The 21,294-nt window shown below is 40.4% G+C and overlaps 1 protein-coding gene across 2 annotated transcripts in view; it reads right to left on the bottom strand.

Moving 5' to 3' along the window:
- rab6ba (RAB6B, member RAS oncogene family a) overlaps positions 1-21,294 on the bottom strand; it is a 111,852-nt gene that overhangs the window by 28,454 nt on the left and 62,104 nt on the right. For both annotated transcript variants that reach the window (XM_084426745.1, XM_084426744.1), the window contains exon 6: positions 15,022-15,115. In XM_084426745.1, coding sequence (XP_084282871.1) covers positions 15,022-15,115 — 94 coding nt within the window. The remainder of the gene's footprint in view (positions 1-15,021; positions 15,116-21,294) is intronic.

Genomic DNA, 21,294 nt, shown 5'->3' with positions numbered 1-21,294 from the left:
CTTGAAAAATTTGGATCATACTCAGGATACAAACTAAATGTACATAAAACCCAAACTCTCTCATGCAATTATAATCCGAGTAATAAAATACGTAATGAATACACATTTAAATGGAATACATCCTCTATTAGATATCTTGGAGTTCAAATTCCAGCTGATTTATCAATTATTTATAAACTGAATTTCGACTCTATCACAGAAAACATAAAGACAGACTTGAACAGATGGAGTCTCCTACCCTTAGATCTATATAATCGAATAGAGATTATAAAGATGATTATTTTGCCACGAATACTTTTTCTCTTTCAAGCCTTGCCAGTGGACATTCCAAAAAAGCAATTTGATGAATGGAAAAAAATTATATCACGCTTCATTTGGAAAAGTGGGCGACCTAGAGTGAGATTTAACACTCTACAACTTCCTAGAGAACAGGGTGGAAGAGGTCTGCCATCGTTAGATGATTATTATAAAGCAGCACAGATAAGACACTTGGTTTGCTGGTGTAATGATGAATACTGCGCAAAGTGGAAAGAATTTGAACAGTCACAATTTGAATTACCCCTTCAAGCGTTATTAGGAGATAGAAAGTATCAGCAGACACAATTACATAATTTGAACTGCTGGACAAGGACCCCCTTGGAAATATGGTATAAAGAATTAAAAAACCCTAAAATGGAAAGACAGGGAAGAATATTAAGATGGGTGGAGCATGACTTACAATTTAGACCAGCAAAACTGGATCTGAGATTTAAACAATGGAGTATAAAAGGTATAACATCCTTCTGCTTAATCTCTTCTGGGAATGGAATAGAGAGCTTTCAACAACTTTCCCAGAAATACTACTTAGATAAACAAGATTTTTTCAGATATCTTCAAGTTAGAGATTACTTCAACAAGAATATAAAGAATGTGGAAGAAGATGGTCCCACAATAGTGCAAATATTTATAGATGCATATGAAAAAAAGTTAAATAAGAAAGTAGTATCAAGAATTTATTCCTGTTTAATGTCAGCAAAAAATTACTCTACAACTTATGTGAAACAAAAGTGGGAAAAGGAAGCCAATATAAGTATTACAGGAGAAGAATGGCTAACTATGTGTAAAACGCAAATGAATACAACAAGTTCAGATTCATGGAGGGAATTTGTCTGGAAAAATACCATAAGATTTTTTATAACCCCCAAACTAAAGTATCAACAATCTGGGAATCCAAAAACTGGTGAATGCTGGAGAAAATGTGGAAATGTACTGGCAGACCATTTTCACATCTTTTGGGATTGTAACAAAATTCATACTTATTGGCAGGATTTAAATAGAGAAATGAATGCAATAATGGGGATGAATCTGGAATGTGACTTTAAAACTATGTACTTGGGCATCATCCCTTTAGATATGACAAAAGAGGATACTTATCTTTCTAATATACTACTAGCAGCCAGTAAGAAAGCCATTACAAGGAAATGGCTCAAAGAAGATCCCCCATCAATGTTTGAATGGCAAGAGATTGTAACGGATGTGTACAATATGGAATCTCTGACTTTTTTGTTAAGAAAACAAACTGAAAGTATGGTATCACATTGGCAGAAATGGTTGAAAAGAGATGAAAATCATTTTTGACTTCTAACGAATGGATAGAGTTGGCAGTTTAACCCTTAACAAAACAGTATTGCAGAATTTGAGTGAATCATGTGATCTGGAATATAATATAAGTTCTCTTCTTGGTGACCAGTGTATGTCCATGTATGTGTATATGTACTCAGTAGAGATGTGCACTTGTATTATAAATGTTTGTTGATGTTGTTCTATCTGTTTGAAAAAAAAGTAGAAAAAAAAAGTAAAAAAAAAAAAAAAAAAAAAAAAAAAATGGAACAAAATATTATGCTTCCTAATAATATCCCCCAGCGGACGCATATACAAGTTAAAAAGAAGCGGACCCAGAATGGAGCCCTGAGGTACTCCACTAAAAATAGGGGTAGAAGATGAAGCGAAATTGCCTATCTCCACAGAAAAGGACCTGTCTTTAAGATAAGAACCAAACCACTTCAAGGCTGTACCCTTAATACCAAATGAATGCTCTAGACGCCTAATAAGAATATGATGGTCATCAGCATTTTTACCAGCATCAACTGCAATTAAAATGTCATTGAGCACTTTTAGCAAGGCAGACTCTGTGCTATGATGGGCAGTAAAACCAGATTGAAGAGGTTCTAATAACTTGGATGTATTTAAAAACAGGTTCAATTGAGACAACACGACTTTTTCTAAAAGTTTTGATAAAAATAATAACTTAGAGACAGGCCGAAAATTATTCAAGCAACCCTCATCCAGACCATGTTTCTTAAGCAAAGGCTGAACAACCGCATGCTTTAATTCATCTTTGAACACTGGGGTAGTTCCCAAATAGTTTTATCAACACTTTTATATTGTAGGCCAATTATAGGAAAAGCTGCTTTTAAAATCTCTGATGGAATGACATCAAATGGTGTGGTAGTTATCTTCATCTTGTTAACCAGGTCATTTAGTTCTGTTAAAGAGACGTGCTGAAAATTATAAAAGAAAAACGCACTAGCCAACGAATTCAAAAACTGATCTGAAAGATGTAAAGTGAAGGATGAACGAATAAATGTCACTTTATCAGCAAAAACCGTAAAAAAATTCTCACAGAGTTCTGCCGAGGTTTCCCCGTGAAATTGGCAACTTGGATTAATTACTGAATTTATCGTAGAGAATAAAATCTTAGGTCTATGCAAGTGTTTAGCAATTCATTCGGAAAAATATTTTGATCTAGCTAACTTAGCAGCATTCTGAAACATAATCAGACACTCTTTAAAGATCTTAAATGACACAGTTAACCGATCGCGCTTCCACCTCCTCTCCACTTTACGACAAGCCTGTCTGAGTGAACGAGCATTGTCATCCAGCCAATAATAAAGTTTTTGCTTTTGTTGTTTCATCTTCAAAGGGGCAATCAAATCTAAAATATTAGAACAAGCTGCGTAAAACAGAGAAAGTAAATCGTCAGGGCCATAGAAAGACTCAGCATTCAAGATCGACAACTCAATAGTATTAGCTAGATATTTCTCACTACACTGAAAAAGAGCCTGCAGGCTTCTTAACCAAGGCTGAACTCACAACAGGGATCGTACAAATAATGGGCTTATGATCAGAGAAGGAAACATCTTCTGTTCTGCCCTTACTAAAATTTGGGTAGGACTTCTAGCTTGGCAGACAGCTAACAGGTTCTTCAATAAACACCCAGGAAGCAGTAGGACGTTTAGGATGTTTTATCAGAAACACTGTGAAACTGCAATACAGAAATACAAATGTACATATTAATAAACTTGAATAGGTTTAATTCTTATTAACACAGGATTAAATACTACTTTGAAAAGCACAAAATACAATAACACACTAAATTTACCCATTAACCACACATGGTTATATAGCGATTAGCATGAATGCTAACTTAACATGGAAAACGCCATAGACAGGCTAACGCGATTAGCATCTTTACCATTTTTAACACTTTTCACACAAATGTGTAATTCAAACGGTCTTTACTTAAGGTTGTCATGAAAATGCAACTTTAACCATCACTTACAGACATAAGTTCTTCAGAGTTATGAAGACAAAAACGTGTAAAAGATGATGAAAAGTGCTCAGCTGTGCTTCAGGGTTGTTGCATGCATTGAGAACTACGGCAAGTCTAAAGAGACAAAAAGCACGGTGTAGTAATTCTTCTACCTGCTTTCTTAAAGGAGCAGCACACTTTCTTAAAGGAGCAGCACACTCCCCGCCTGGTATAATATAGTATACCACTATGTCTCCCTGAATAAAAGAACGACTTCTGAGATGGGTCTTGAATAAACTCTAGCAGAACCTCCTTGAACTACCCTAACCTCCACTTGGCGAACTCTACCATCTCGGCCAGGAAACGTATTGACTATCAGTCCCATAGGCCATTCATTCCGCCTGGCTCCCTTGTCTTTAAGAAGCACGACATCTCCAAATTGTAAGTTGGGTTGACTTGTCTGCCATTTCCGTCTTGGTTGTAGTGTGGCAAGGTATTCCTGACGCCATTGTTTCCAGAAGTGATCCGCAAGATTTTGGACCTGCTTCCACTGACTCCGGTAAAGATCCTTTAAGTCAAAGTATCCCAAAGGAGCGGTCAGTGAATCTGTTTTCTGTGTCAAAAGCATGGCAGGCGTGAGGACAGCAGGACTGTGTGGATCTGATGACACTGGGACTATTGGCCTTGCGTTCATTATGGCAACAACTTCGGCCAATAGCGTGACTAAGACCTCATGTGAGAGTTTGGGGGAGTGCACCTTGAGTAGCATGGCATCCAGAATGCGGCGAGCAACACCTATCATTCTTTCCCATGCCCCACCCATGTGAGAAGAGTGGGGTACATTGAAGTCCCAAGTACAGCCTTGTTCCTTGAGATAAGACTGAAGCTCTGCCTCTTGTGGTGTTATTCCTAGTTCTCTACAGGCACCGACAAAGTTTGTTCCGCGATCGGAACGAAAGAGCTTTGCTGGTCCTCTGATAGCAGTGAATCTCCTTAGAGCATTTATGAAGCTCGATGTTGATAGAGACTCCACTACCTCTATGTGCACTGCTCTTGTGACTAGACAGGTAAACAACACTGCCCAGCGTTTTCCTTCAGAAAGACCTCCTCTGGTGCGACGAGCACAAACTGTCCACGGGCCAAACACGTCCATCCCGACATGAGTAAATGGAGGAACTTGGGTAACTCGATCGACAGGTAGGTTGGACATTTTTTGCGTTTCTGTCTCGCCTCTTAACTTCAAACAAGTAACACATTTGTGTAGGACACTTGAAACCAGTCTCTTTCCTCCCAATATCCATAAACCGGCAGACCGAATGGCGCCTTCAGTGATGTGTCTTCCTTGATGTGCGACTCGTTCATGGTAATAACGCACCAACAGTGTTGCAATGTGATGGAGTTTAGGGATGATTATTGGATGTTTCTCTTCCCAAGAAATTGCGGCGGAGGACAGGCGACCACCTATTCTCAACAAACCGTCAGTGTCCATGATGGGATCAAGTTTTCTGAGATGGCTGTGTTTTGACACACTCTCTCCTTTGGACAAATTTTGTATTTCCTCTTTGAAGATTTCGTGTTGTACACAACGGATTATTACAATCCTTGCCTGTGAGAGATTGTCCATCTTTGTTTCGTCCAAAGTCTTAAAGCAAGATCTGACTTTCTGAATAAGTCTAGCTACTCCAAGGGTCAGTTGCTTCCAGCTGGAAAAGCGCTCGAATCTGTGCGAGCCAAGGTGAGCTTGGGAAACATTAGTAGCCAGGGTTGTAATCAGGGGACGCACATCTGCGTCCAAGTCTGGTTCCACGAGCTCAAAGACTTCCTGCTGAGACGAAGCAGCGTTATCTTTCCTTTTGAGAAAGGGGGGTCCGCAAAACCAGTTGGTTTCCTTCAAGAGAGTAGCTGGTATGTCTCGTGTGCCGTGATCTGCAGGATTGTGTCCTGTGTTGATAAAATGCCATTGTTCGGAGCGTGTTGACTTTCGGATGCGTGCTACTCTGTTGGCAACATATACGTAAAACCTTCTGTTAGTGTTGTATATATAACCAAGCACTACTCTACTATCTGTGTAGAACTTAACTGTGTGCACCTTCATGTCCAACTCTTCCACCAACGTGTCTGCAAGCTCTACCGCGAGTACGGCTGCACAAAGCTCCAGACGTGGTACAGTGTGGCACTGTTTTGGAGCCAATTTGGACTTCCCCATGCAGAATCCAACCTGAATGTTTCCCTGATTGTCAACGGTTCTGATGTAAGCTACTGCAGAGATAGCTGTGGTAGAGGCGTCAGAAAAGACACATAGTTCCCTGGATTGTGTAGAGACCAAAGAAACGGGTAAGTATGACCGTGGAATCTGAAGCTGCTCGAGTGCAATGAGCGAATCTTTCCAGGTCTTCCACCTTGTCTTTTTTTCGGCAGGCAATGGGGCATCCCATTCACAATACTCTGATGAAAGTTCTCTGACAAGTGACTTCCCTTGTATTGTTATTGGAGCCACAAAACCAAGTGGGTCGAACAAACTGTTGACTGTTGAGAGAACACCCCTGCGCGTAAATGGTTTCTCCTCTCTGGAGACGAAGAAAGTGAAGCTGTCGCTCTGAAGGTTCCAGTTGAGCCCTAAGCTTCTCTGCACAGGTAGAGGGTCTACCCCCAGTGCTAAACCCTTTAGCTCTTTCGCCCGTTCTTCGGGTGGGAATGCCTCCATCACAGCCTTGTGATTGGATGCTATTTTGTGTAGTCGAATGTTTGAAACTGCTAACATTTCTTTAGTCTGTTTTAGTACATGAATGGCGAGGTCACTGGTAGGAAATGAGGCCAAACCGTCATCCACGTAAAAATCTCTCAAGACAAACTGTTTTGCCTCCAGGCCATATTCGTCTTCCTCTTGTAGAGCAGCTCTTCTTAAACCATATATGGCAACGGCTGGAGAGGGGCTATTTCCAAATACATGGACAGTCATGCGGTACTCTGCAACCTCTCTGGCAGGGTCGTTGTTCTGAAACCATAGGAACCGCAGGAAATCACGATGCTCCTCGCAGACCCTGAAGCAGTAGAACATCTGCTCTATGTCTGCTACTACAGCAACCGGTTCTTTACGGAAGCGAGTAAGTACCCCAAGGAGCGAGTTGTTTAAATCAGGGCCGCTCAAAAGGATGTCATTCAGGGAAATACCATCATGCTTAGCACTGGAGTCAAATACAGCTCGAATCTGACCTGGCTTGCGTGGATGGTAAACCCCAAAAATGGGCAAATACCAGCGTTCTTGGTCTCGGGGGAGCAGGGGAGCTGGTTCTGCATGCCCTGATTCAAAGATTCTCTGCATGAATGCAAGCATGTGTTCTCTCATTTCCTGACTTCTTTCCATCCTACGGCGTAGTGTCATCGTAGTTCTGCTTGTACTCTATTGTTGGGAAGTTTGCGCCTTGGTTCTCTGAAGGGCAATGGAGCCACCCAACTGTTTGAGTCATCCATAAACATCTTTTTGTCCATGATTTCCAGAAAGATCTTATCTTCCACAGACATAGCAGGCTTGTCATCCTGGGCTGTTTGCTGGAAGACTCCTTTACCAAGACAATCCGTTTCACTAAACAGATTGTCAACATCTGCGAGATGTGCAACTCCAGGTTGAAGTACTTGAACATCCACCTTCTCTTTGATGTGAAGCTTACTTGGACAAGGATCAAAAAGAGATGGACGGCCGTTACTCAGTATGTTAGTCTTGTAGACACTGATGGAGTCTGGTTTGTGAGCTGACCCCAAAAACACTTCTCCTATGATAACCCAGCCCAGATCGAGGCGTTGGGCATAGGGTGCGTTATGAGGTCCGTTGCACTGCTCTCGGACTTTATGCACTCTTGGTACATCACGTCCGAGTAGGATAAGGATGGCTGCTGTGGGATCGAGTGGAGGGATCTTGCCCACAACGCTTTTGAGATGAGAATAGTGTTTGGCAATCTCTGGCGTGGGAATTTCTGACCTATCATCCGGCAACATATCACATTCGATCAGAGACGGGAGTGGGATCTGATTCTTACCATCTAAAGACTCCATGACGAAGTTGTTAGCTCGTCGCCCTATGGTATCAATGACTCCTGAGCATGTCTTCAATGTGTATGAAGCTGAACCTTCCTTGATGTCAAAGAGCTAAAAAAACTCACTTCTTGCCAAAGATCTGTTACTCTGTTCGTCGACAACAGCGTAGGTTCTCACGGCTCTTTCTTTATGGCCTACTGGGTAAACACTGACAAGACATATTTTTGCACATGACCTTGACCTGGAAGCAGTCCCACATATGTCTGTGCATTTGGATGTGATAGCTAAAGAGGCTCCTTCCCTTTGCTCCCCGCCTTGATCTTTCGCCATTACAGGGGCTCCAGAAGTCCACGGAGCTGGTCCCGGATGAAGTGCTGTTGGGTGACTATCACTATTGCACTCTCTGCATTGAATGTTTTTGTCGCAGTTCTTGGCTAGGTGACTGGATGAAGCACAACACCTGTAACAGATGTTCTTGTCCCTAAGGTAGGTTTTTCTCTCATCCAAAGGTTTGCTTCGGAAACCACGGCACTTCCTCAGGGGATGTGGTTTGAGGTGTAGGGGACACTGCTTGTCTAGGTCGATCGGTGCCTTTTCTCCCGAGTTGTCTTGATGGTTGTCAGTGTCTATTGAGACGTCTGTCCTCCTGACAGAAACAGGTGTTTTTAAGTTTTGTTTAAAGGGTCTTTCAGTTTTGTTCATGCTTGGACCAGTAAGTAATGCGAAACTCGGGTCGTTCAGAATCTTGGCTTGGTCACAGACAAACTTTGCAAATATAGAGAATGGTGGGTATGGAGCTCTGTAGGCTTCTTTGTAACGAGATGCTAGAGAGACCCACTTGTCATGCAGGGAGTATGGCAGTTTCTGAACAATTGGAGTGATGCCACGAGATGTATCCAAGTAACTGAGCCCAGTTAAGAAGCCATCTGCTCTGGCGGCCTCTAGCTCCAAAAGAATGTCTCCAAATTCTCTCAGCTTTTGATTGTCTCTGTTGCTGATTTTTGGAAAATCCTCTATTTTCCTGAAGAGAGCATTTTCTATGGCTTCTGGCGATCCAAAGCAGTCCTCCAGCCTTTGCCACACCATATTCACACCCGCTGCTGCATCATGGATATGAACCGCTCTTATCCTCCTTGCCTGCTCGGAAGATTTTGGTCCTAGCCATTTGCAAAGGAGATCTAACTCCTCTCTTGGTGCTAGGTTTAGGCTCTCTATAGAGCTGTAGAAGGATGCCTTCCAGGCCCTATAGTTCTCTGGTTGGTCGTCGTACTTTAGTAGCCCTGAGCTCACCATTTCTCGGCGTACCAAATACTTGGCTAAGTCTGACATAGCTGCTGAACCAGACTCGGGCTCTCTGGAAGCAAATGTTGAATAAGGCTGAGAAGGTTGGTCATGGTTGCCTGATAGTGTAGCCATGTGTGAGTGATCTCTGTGGCTAGAACTTCCTCGTAGTGGAGATGAATGATATGGACGCTCAAAATCGTACAGAGCGGACTTATATGGACTTTGATGGGGGCGACTCGAAGGAGCTTGTTCTTGAATGAATGTGTATTGAGCGGGTAATTCCTGAAACTCGTGGACGCTGATTTCATTTGACTGCGTGGTACCCTTCTCCATGCATCTTTTAACTGGCTCACCAATTTCCATTGCTAGCTGGCGTGTTGGTGTTGGCACCGGTTTTTGGGGTTGCAAGTCATGGTGAGAGTGTTCAGATTTTGGATTCGTTGCAAAACCCTGCTCAACGCATTCACTCTTTAAGCTTATGCGATCAGGATCCCCTACTTCGTTCTCAGCAGCTGCCTCTAAAACTTCAGCTTCAGCATTGGCAGCTGCAGCAGCACTCTCTAGTCGCAGAGTGTGAAGATTTGCTTCAAGCTCTGCTTTCTTCCTAGCAGCCACAGCTGCAGCTTTCTGTTGTTCTTCCTCGATATATGCTTGTGCTTTAAGCATGTCTGCTTCTTTTTGAGCAAATGATGCTTGAGTGCGAGCAGCCTCTGCCTTCGCACGTGCTCTGGCTGCTATAACACTTGCTGAAGAAGACCGGCTGCTACGTGAAGTGTTGGAGCATTGGGATCGTATCTCGAGATCTTCCATAGTGAAGCCAGCTTTATTGTAGATTGATGTGCATTTCCACGTGGCAACACGTTCCAGATGTAACCCGTCGAATGAATGTCTTTTCACTGTTCTGCCCTTACTAAAATTTGGGTAGGACTTCTAGCTTGGCAGACAGCTAACAGGTTCTTCAATAAACACCCAGGAAGCAGTAGGACGTTTAGGATGTTTTATCAGAAACACTGTGAAACTGCAATACAGAAATACAAATGTACATATTAATAAACTTGAATAGGTTTAATTCTTATTAACACAGGATTAAATACTACTTTGAAAAGCACAAAATACAATAACACACTAAATTTACCCATTAACCACACATGGTTATATAGCGATTAGCATGAATGCTAACTTAACATGGAAAACGCCATAGACAGGCTAACGCGATTAGCATCTTTACCATTTTTAACACTTTTCACACAAATGTGTAATTCAAACGGTCTTTACTTAAGGTTGTCATGAAAATGCAACTTTAACCATCACTTACAGACATAAGTTCTTCAGAGTTATGAAGACAAAAACGTGTAAAAGATGATGAAAAGTGCTCAGCTGTGCTTCAGGGTTGTTGCATGCATTGAGAACTACGGCAAGTCTAAAGAGACAAAAAGCACGGTGTAGTAATTCTTCTACCTGCTTTCTTAAAGGAGCAGCACACTTTCTTAAAGGAGCAGCACATCTTCAATAAATACATTATCTACAGGGATCCCATATGACATAATAAGGTCAAGTGTATGGCCGTGGACATGTGTTGGTTGATTCATGTATTGCGTAAATCCAAATGAGTCCAAAACATTACAGAAGGTGAGGGGCAGCAAACATGAACATTAAAATCACCCAATAATAACATGCGATCATACAACAGAACAACAGAAGTTAAAAATTCTAAAAAGTCACTTATAAAAGCACTGTCAGAGTTAGGTGGCCTATAGATGAGAGCGCAGAGCAGAGAAGAGGAAGAAGACTGTAATGCTACGCACTGTACTTTAAATGACGAGTAGCTCCGAACAGAGTAAGTAAGACACTGTAAGTAAGCAAAGAGTATAGAAGTACCATGAGGTGAAACTCCGTTACAGTTTTGACAACAATCGCTAGATGGCGCTGCTGTCACGCTGTCGCCATTTTGGACTGAACCAACGGCTTTACCGTTAGCACAACTACCGTATACAGCATTAATATTATGTCTGGAGATAATTGGAAACAAAGAAAACAGTGTAATGCCATCAACTGCAACAACTACCAGTGTACAACCAATCAACTAGCATTTCATAGATTCCCCAAAGATCCAGAGAGGTAAAGTAGAAAAGGTTTTTATTAACGTTAAAGTGAGCTAACGTTAAAGTGAGCTAACGTCAACGATAGCAGGTGCTGTAACGTTAATGTAAGCTATCCCATAACCGCAGTAACAGTTTGGTAACGTTATGTATTTGGTCGAAATTGAGTCAAAACTCGAAATGGGCTTTTTAAATCGCATATTTTCAGAGATATATGAACACCTAACCTGGCAAATGACATAAACATGAAAATCACTATCCAAACTTAAATGGTTGTAATTCAAGAATGCTTTGGATTTAGACCTATGGTTGGTCTTGTTTTAAAGAAGACATTTGCCAGATTATTGTTGAAGTGACATAAATTATGAAAGTAAGACAGAAAAAAAGTTATATAAGTTTGAGTTTATTAAAATGTACAAATTTAAAAATATAATAATTTATATTTTATATAAAATACATATATTACAAAATATATTTTACTCTATAACTGCAAGAAAATGAAAGCAAAAAATCTGAACAAGTTGTGTTCCACATTTTAGGTTGATATCTCAAAAAATGAGCACACACGCAAGGTCTCTCGCTACCTCACCCTTTCTGTTGTGTACGGTTTGGAGCTGCGCGCTCTTGCTCGCTCGCTCTAGATTCCGGGAGATTTTAGTTAATTTGCGGGCATCAGGGAGCCGCCATCAATAGACTCCCGGAACTTCCGCTGTCTGCTATAGAGATATTAAAAACTAGAAACTACTATTTAGTTCCCTTAACCGCTTTTGAATTGGAACCGGTATCGTTCAATTCTATGACAGCTGCGTTCAGTCCAAGATGGCGGAGCTGCAGCTCTGCGCATGGGTGCGTTTGTTGCAATGGAACGGTCTATTGAGTTTCGCCTCTTGGTACTTCTATACTCTTTGCTGTAAGTATTTTAAGTGATTGTTTAAAAACCATAGCAGCGCCACCACCCCTACCAGCAGGCCTTGGAGTACTAATGAAACAACAGTTCGGTGGACAAAGTTCCTCGAAGACGGACAACTCACCAGCGCTGGCCCAGGTCTCTGTCAGAAATAAAATATCCAGGTCATGTCTGGTTAGAAAGTCATTTAGGATAAAAGTTTTGTTGCATATGGATCTAGCATTAACTAGGGCCATATTCAAAGGAGGCTGCGATGACTGAGGCAAATCCAGATGAACAAAATCCAGTTGACGTAGATTTTGACAGTTTACTCCTCTCCGGCAAATCCGTAACGTTAACGTTACTTGCGGTTGCGGAGAAGGAGAGTCCATCGAAGATTTGATTGCCCATCTGATTCTCACTCGAACCCCACCACGGCAGCCTCTCTTCCTACGGCGCTTCCTTAGAGCAGGAATGCAGCAAGGAAGCCAGCGAGCGCACTCCACCACAGGTTGACTGAACGAGGATCGGCAGCGAGGATGCAGAGCAGGACAAAAAACGCGGTAAACTCCCATACGGCTTTGGATGTTGAGCAAGGCTTGACGATCGTAAGTCAGCACTGAGACTACATGGTCCCAGTGCAACACCATGCATAAAACAAACAGTATTGATGCCAGACGAACAGGTACCACAAGTACAACAAACTGAGACAGACGAGAAAGACGGCAAGCCGGGTACACTGGCGCCATCTTGGATGTACTCAGATTGGTTGTAGGTCTATCCAATTAAGTGCAGAGGCATTTTCTTTCCTGGTTCGGTTGAAACACGCCCCATAATCACAGCCCAATGGAGCAGTATCAGACTCACATTCTAATTAGAATCTGAGTATGACGACGTCAGGCTATATTGTTGGTGTTACAGGGCTTGAATTTTGGCGTGGGATTGCACGTATTGCGCATAATTTGACTCATTCCCGCAGATTTTGTGCTCACACTCAAAGTGTGCTCCTAAAGGCACCTCTCAGTACTAAATTGCGCTTAAACAGTCAAATACACACAAAATAATGCCAAAATGCCATTCTTCGTAAGTATTCAAGTAAACACAGACAGGTATGTTTTAAGTGAATATAAACAGTTGAGAAAGAAAACGCATGTGTAGTATACCGATCTTCATTTGTGCTCTGATTCCGAAGATGAACGAAAGTCTTGAGGGTTTGGAACGACATGAGGGTAAGGGTGAACTAACGCTTTAAACACAGCCAAGCTAGAACTAGCGAGGCAGCACAGCTCTCCAATAGGACACATTCACTAGAGAGAGAAGGGGCGCAAATGAATGGGAAAGACCACTGCAACTTGAGACAGGCTCTTTTAAAATGAAGCGTGTTAAAAACATGACACATTAATTAACTCCCATCTAGCCAGTCGCGACGAAAATAGTCTGTGCGCTTATTATGATATCTACGGTAATCTGCAGGCAGTGAAAAAAGACGGGCTTTGAGGTGTTTTTCATTCAGCGAGTCTTCAGCAATACCCTCCTTTTAAATACCAAATAACACCTTTCATTTTCTTAGTAAAAAACTAATTTAAGATGTTCTTAAGAAATGTTTTATTAACTTGCTCTTAGGAACATTCTAACGAACATAATTTATCTTAAAGCTGAACTCGGCAACTCTAGCGAACTCTAGTCACTTCTTCGCTGATTTTCCCTTTTGTTGTCGCATGTTTTCCCCACGAGCTCCCCCTATAGCTGTGGGGGTGCTTATAACAACACTGTCGTAAGAAACTCACTTGCGGCGGCCTCCTCCCCCTCTCTACCGCTGCTCATGTGCGTTTGTTTTGATCGGAGCAAGCCAACTGTATCGTGTGGAGCTATGTCTACCGAGGTGGGTAATCATTATACATGTGCGTGTGTTTATGTTGAATTGCCGTAAAGCAATTCGTGTTTCGCGCTCGTTCTCGTTCTTGTTCTCGCTTCTCACGAGACTTCCAATTTCTATCTTGCCGGGACGGTAGTCCCCAAGTTGCAAGGTTGGTTTTCCGCCTGGGAACGCTGGGGGGAGCGGGGAAAGTCACCAATATCACTAGAACAGGTTGTTTAACCATCCAAATGATTTCTAGACAGTTTTATTAAGTTAAAAAAGTTACCAAGTTCTCCTTTAAGAATTTTCTTAACTTAAAGATGTTCGTGAATCAGGCCCTTGCTTACAATGAGCATGAATGCAAAAACAAACTTTAACATCAGACATAAAGTTTATGTGATAATACTTTCTTTTTTTCCTTTTCGTCAGCTGATTTTTTTTTATTATTATTTATTTATGTTTTTGCCATTATTGACACAAAAACATGATATGCTCTCAATTGTGCATAATTGTAACTCTTTATTGAACTTTGATATCTATTATCAAAGTGCAGGGGTTTTCAAACTGGGGTCCAGAGACCCCCAGGGGGCCACAAGAGGGTGCTATGAGGTGTGTGGAAAAAAAAGTTAAATGTTTTTAATATTTAATATTTATTAATATTTACTGAAATATTTTTTTAATGGCATATTTATTTATTTAGGGGAAAATATGTTTCCGTTTTTATTAACAATCATTGTTTCAATTTGATAATTAGAATTGGACTTTTTTCATTTTTTTTTTTCATGTCAGACATCTCTTACCTGCACTAAAATCACTTTAATGCAGTGAATTGTAACTTTATTTCAAAGATTGTTGAAATTAGAAATCTCATAAAATAAATGTGATCTTACTCTATATCACTAAAAATTTACTAAAAGAGACACAATAAGACCTTTAGTACTTGACTAATTACATGACACTTGACAAAAAGAAGCAAAGCTTGATCATTCTAACAAAAGAGAGACAAAACGACTATCACAGTCTGTGATCCAGTCAGACAGAGCTGATGCTAACACATACAAACACACACACACCTTAGCCCACACAGTGTGCTGTACGCACTTCCGGCTCTCAGAAAGAGAGAGAACTCTGCGTCACATCTGATCTCTCCCACCTCGGCGCTTAGTCATCCTGAATTATGCTTTCAACTACACCTCAGAGGAGAAATCCGAAAGAATGAGAGCGTTTCTCACACCTACACACCGTGCCTGCTCTTTCCTCTGACAGAACAAAGTGGTGAGGTAAAACTTACCTGTTTGACGTTGTAGCCCGTTTTGGCACTGGTCTCGATAAACATCACACTCAGCTCTTTGGCCCGCTGCTCGCCTTCCTCAATCGTGATTTGCCTGTGAAAAGGTTGAAGATTTTAATTCATTTATTTAAGTTAAATAAGTTTATTTATAAAATATTATTGAACTGTGATGGCCCCTGCTGAAAAAGCATGAATTTCTATGCTGGACTGGAGCTGGTCTGGATGCTGGACCAGCATAGCCATACTGATCAGCAGAAAAAAAAAGAAAAAAAAATTCTGGTCAACCCACATACTGTAGTCTTTCTGGTTAAACTGGTTGAGAAAGGTGATCTTGCTGGTTAAGCTAATCAGGAAGCATAGTTGGGATTGAGGTCCAACTGGTACTGTAGATGCCGTAAACATTTTGCATTCATAAACAGCATTCTTATGAAATAATTTGTATAGTATAGTATTGTATAGTATAGTATAGTATGACATTAGAATGTAGATATTTTATACAGCAGTGGTTCTCAACCTTTTTGACTTCAAGGCCCCCCACTGTCCACAAAAATATTTTACGTTCCCATGTCGCAGATGTATATCAAAACAGCCATTTAGATAAATGGGGAAGGGCTAAAGTATACTTTCTCCAGGCCTCCATGGTGGGGACATCAGCATCAAAAACACAACGCTTGCTGGTGACTAGCTATACTGGTCCTGGCCAGAGGGATTCCATGAAGAACAATAGCGAAGAAACGGAGGCTACATTTCCAGGACTACACATGAAGGCAAATAATCATTCTGCCAATAATGGCAACCAATATCACGAAACTGCCCAGCCCTGACAGTAGCCCAACAAGATTTATGAAAACAGCAATAATGGAAATGTGGTATTTGATAAAGTGGTTAGAGGGTCACAGATTATGGGTGAAGTATTATCAGACAGCACAGGCTCTGAGACAACATCATCAGTCATTGCCTCCCTCACTCATCTACTAGCTCTAATTAATTGATGTTGAAACTGATTAATTGCACAAAGGGAAGGCCCATTAATTAAGCCTCATTTGTATGACACACTTGTGACATTAATCCATATCTGTGGCTCTGACGCATGTTGGTGTGTGTATGTGACAGAGTTTGTGAGGTGGTTGAGAGAAATGAGTAGGCTGAAGAGGAGACTAGCTGCATCTCAGAGCAGGGGGACGTGAATAGGACATGCTGTATTTAAGCCACTGAGCTCTGTCTGCTGGGACAACAGTGATGTAACCACCCAAACTCCTTTGTTCTCTCCACAGACAGGAGCACAGAGACGTGCGTGAGTTTATTTAACTCGTGAATTGTATTCCTGACTCACTGCTTCTCAAAGAATACAGCTTATTCTCTGTAAATGGTGACATTTATGCCCCTAAGACATATCATTTAAATGAAACGTAATTACATTAGTTGATTAGATTTAATGTTATTTAGTGTGTGGTTCAAAAAGTAAATTATAAAATGTTTTTCATCTAAATATCTGCCATTTTGCATAACCCCGCTGATTAACATTACATTTTACTTTTACATTGTTACAAAAAAAATCTATTTCAGTGAAATGCTGTGCTTTTGAAGTTTCTATTCAAAGTTTCCACAAAAATATTAATAATCACAACCATTTTCAACATTGATAATAATAAGAAATGTTTCTTGAGCATCAAATCAGCATATTAGAATGATTTATTATGAAGGCACTGAAGACTGGAGTAATGATGCTGAAAGTTCAGCTTTGCCATCACAGAAATAAATGACATTTTAAAATATATTAAAACAGTTATTTTACATTTTTATAATAATTCTAAATACTTACAAAAATAACTGTGTTTGATATCACACACAATTTATAAATACTTTAAGAACCAAGCGTGTGTGATACTTTAATAACTAAGCGTGCGTGATACTTTAAGAAACACACACACACACACACAGAGACACACACACACATTAAATGTATGATAGTCACTACAATAATTGTAGAAATGAATATTTTCAAAATATAACAAATGTGACAAGATTGAAAAATTTACCAGGGATAAATTTAAACAACTGGTGCTATACTGTACAATACTGAATATTTAGGATTGGGATAATGGTTTTGGAACCATTAACAAACCATATTTGTTGAACACTAATCTGAATATTATCACTTCATAATTGAAATCCCTGAATGTGACACAATAGCTGGGTTTCCATCCAAACGTGAAGCAAATCTTTTCAAAGTTTGCAAAAATAATAATAATAATAATGCAAATTAGGTGATTTCCATCAAGTTGTTCGAGCAGATGACGGTGCTATGGGTTACCTAGTGACCAACACTCATTTCTCACTCATTACAAAATGCACATAAAAACAGGGTGATGGAAATATAGCTAATGAGAAGGGTTTAACTCTTTTCCCATTTATGCACAAAATAATGTTTTAATAATGACAAAAAATGTCAATGCCTTCTGTCTGTCCACGCCACCCATTGCTCAGTAATTTCACATACTACCAGCTACATTTACAACACTAGTTTGACTTTATACCATCGTGACTTCCTTCCATTTCAGAGTCTCAGAGATTTCATGGTCTCTTCAAAAATTGCAGTCCTCAATTTCCAATTCAGGTTCATCTATGGCATATCTATGAAGGGTTGTCAAAGCTACTGTGACAATTAAAGAACTTGAGTGATATGAACATCAGATATGTTTTGATGTAGCTTTGTTTCATGATCAAAGTCCACCCAAACTGCGCAGATATGTTTTCGTGCCCCTTTCTTGTCTGTTAAAGAGTGTGCTTTAAACTGCTTTTCACTTTTCATTTGAAACCCTCAGGGAAGGCAAAGGGTGAAAGCAAAAAAAGTGATGAAACATAACAGACATTATTCTTTATATCTAAATAAAATAAGTGACTTGAGAAAACCAAAAGGACTCCAAACCTGACCCTGAATCCATCGCTGACTGATGACTGTGCTTTTGAAGTTTTACAGTCTCGGGACCCTTTCAACGACCCCCGAGGTCATCATGGGATCAACAGGGACTCGGATGACAAATTATCTTGAATAATGTCAATGTACCCTGCTGTCTATCTACAAGTGTATAATTGTTTAGACTTTATGTTCTCTTAGCCAATCAGAAGTGAATGTTTATGTAATACATGTCCTTGGAAAAGGTATAATTGGTGTAAGATTTCTGTGTAAGGTAGAGTTAGCTTGCGACCTCCTCGTGAGACTTTGACGCTGGCTCTACCAATTTAACTGCAAACTATTCTTCAGTAAATTTTTACTTATTTGATTGAACTTCACGACTCCGGGTCTTCTTTCGTCATATCTGGTCCTGGGTCTGAAAACTGTACCCCCTTACAGTTTGGGGATTCTGACCCCAACCCTTCAACAGTATGCCACAAACTAAATATTTTGATATTCATGTCACAAAAAGAAAGATGAAATTAAGCAGAAGTTATAAATGTTGATGGAGCAGAATGTCTGGTCAGCTTAAATTTCCTGCCTTCTCTGGTGCATCTTCCGGTCATAAATGTTTTATCCGGTGGCGCTATCTTAAGCTCACAGAAACAGCACACACAGGTTTAGCATGTGTCACTGCATTTATTCATAAAGCTTTTGTGATTACATTCAGGAGTTTTAAAGTACATTCATTCTATCAAACTCTATGAAATGGTGAATATTTAGTTAAATCTCAGTCATTGTTTTCTGTTTAAAAGCATTCAGCACTGCTCTCTATATGGTACATATTGACCTTGAAATTTGATTACCTGTGCTTTTCCACACAACATATTTTCTTTTTTCTATTTTCTTTCAAGTGGATATTAAATTGATTGTGTTTGACATTTTAGATGGATGTATATACTAGGTTGGGCTCAATGTGTCTCTTTTTGTTTGGTATTGGCTCAAGGGTATGTAATCTCAGCTGACATCATGTAGGGTGTCTGGAAGAGTGCAGTACCATCTGTTCCTCTGACAGAACATACATCCTCTGGACTGAAATTCATGCAATACATCCCACACTGACTTTAGATCTGATATTCCAATAATATTACAGTATAAAATGTTTTGTTGTCTGGTTAAACACACACACACACACACACACACACACACACACACACGCAAACACACACACACACACACACACACACACACACACACACACACACACACACACACACACACACACACACACACACACACACACACACACACACACACACACACACACACACACACACACACAGACATAAGTCTGTACAAACTGTATATTCTATCCCATAACCCTACCCATCACAGAAAACTTTCTGCATTTTTACATTTAAAAAAAGAAAATAAAAAAACTGTACCACAAGGTGAACGATTTCTGGTTTTACTAGCCTTATCAGGTAGCCTACACACACACACACATACACACACACACACACACACACACACACACACACACACACACACACATACACACAGCTATCTAAATGGAGACATTCCATAGACTTCTATTGTTTTTATATACAGATAGTTACTTACTATACCAGTGTTTCTCAACCGGTGGGTCAAGACCCAAAAGTGGGTCATAAGAGTGTGTAGTCAAAGAAACATCAACAACAAAAATGTTAAATGTTTTTCTGATGCAACACTTATTTTGAAAGACGTGTGTGAAAGCTGCCGACTCTTCTGTCAGACGCAGTTTTAGTAAACTGAGAAAAGTGTGTTGTCCTGATTCAGTATTTGCTGTCAGATGAGGTGATGTTTTCAGACTATGGGCCCTATCATACACCCGGCGCAATGGAGCGCCAAGTGCGACGCAAGTTTTTTTTTGCTAGTTTCAGCCCGACGCAATCATCATTTTACACACACAGGGACACGCGCAGCAGCACACAAACTAGCCAAAAATGTAAAAAAAAATAAAAGGATTACAATGTAAAAGATCAACGCATTCTCATCCTAGGGCGTCATATACTGATGCTTTTGACATTTCGTCTACATCGAACGCACATGGCACCCTTTAGCGTCAATATGACACGCACAGAGCTTTGTTCGGTTATGGGTAGGTTTAGGTCTGGTGTAGGGTTAGGGTTAGACCGCTAGGAGGCGCCTTCTGGCCCATTTCTATCTGCGTCTCATATTAACGCTAAAGGGTGCCATGTGCGTTCGATGTAGACGAAATGTCAAAAGCGTCAGTATATGACGCCTTGGGATGAGAACGGGCTGAAAAGATTAATATTGTGTACTTAAAGATATGGTGGAATCCGGCTTGTCCCGTAGATGGTCTGCTCTCACGCTTTAACCTTCCGCACAAATTCTTAAAAATTTGGTTGAGGCTTAATGACCATGGGAAAATGACCTATGGCCAAACCAGTTGAGAACCACAGCTATATATACACACACTGCTTAAATACATAAATTATATATACACACATACAGTGACAAATGTTCTGACAGGTTGCTCAGTCCTGATTTATTACTGGGCACCATGGCAACAGTCTGACCCAAGGTTTTTAATATCTTCCCTTTGCACGGACACATTCACTACACTGTGACAAAGGATCCGCCTTCAATCATTTAACTTCAACCTCAGTCATCCAGTCGCAGTTGCAGATCCAGAGTTACAACAATAGAAGTTAGAAAGAGTACCTAGTACACTACTAGCATTGTGAACGAAGTGCACATGAAGTTAACACAATGTCACCTACTCTATTACAAGAGAATGAGCCTCTCTTGTGAGTGCACAAGATGTCTTCAAGTTCCAGGTACGGAACTAACATTCAAGATAATGACTGCCAGACTCTGCATAACCTTTCACTTCCTCTGGCACAAAAATTACTTTACACTTTCTGCCATGCCACAAACACTTAAGTCCTCTCCAGTGCATTTAGCCACCATTAGAGAAATCCGTGTCTGTCTTTTTTTTTTCAGTTTCATCTACTGCTCTAAATCCAGTATTATCTACTGTTCTGAAACGGCTTCAACCTAGTCTCATACGACAGTTAATAGTATTCCACTATCATGCAACAGAACAAGGAGTGTGTTGTCTAACATCATGAAAAGTATCATTGAAAGTAATCTAATCTCACAGGCTTCACTTACCCTCCATGGCGTAATGAGAAATAAGCAATGTTATTGATTTGTCATTATTTACTTACTTGAAAATAGTGCACAAATTGTATGAACTACTTTTATTGTGCTTTTTGTCCTTTTTTGGAGCTTGAATGTCACCAATTACTTTCATTTTATGAAAAAGAGCAGCTCTGACATTTTACTAAAGGTGTGATTTAAAATTC

Source organism: Rutilus rutilus (assembly GCF_951802725.1).
Source record: "Rutilus rutilus genome assembly, chromosome: 12".
NCBI lineage: Eukaryota > Metazoa > Chordata > Actinopteri > Cypriniformes > Leuciscidae > Rutilus > Rutilus rutilus.
The sequence above is the reverse complement of the archived record's forward strand: the minus strand, read 5'-3'. Positions and strand labels throughout refer to the sequence as shown.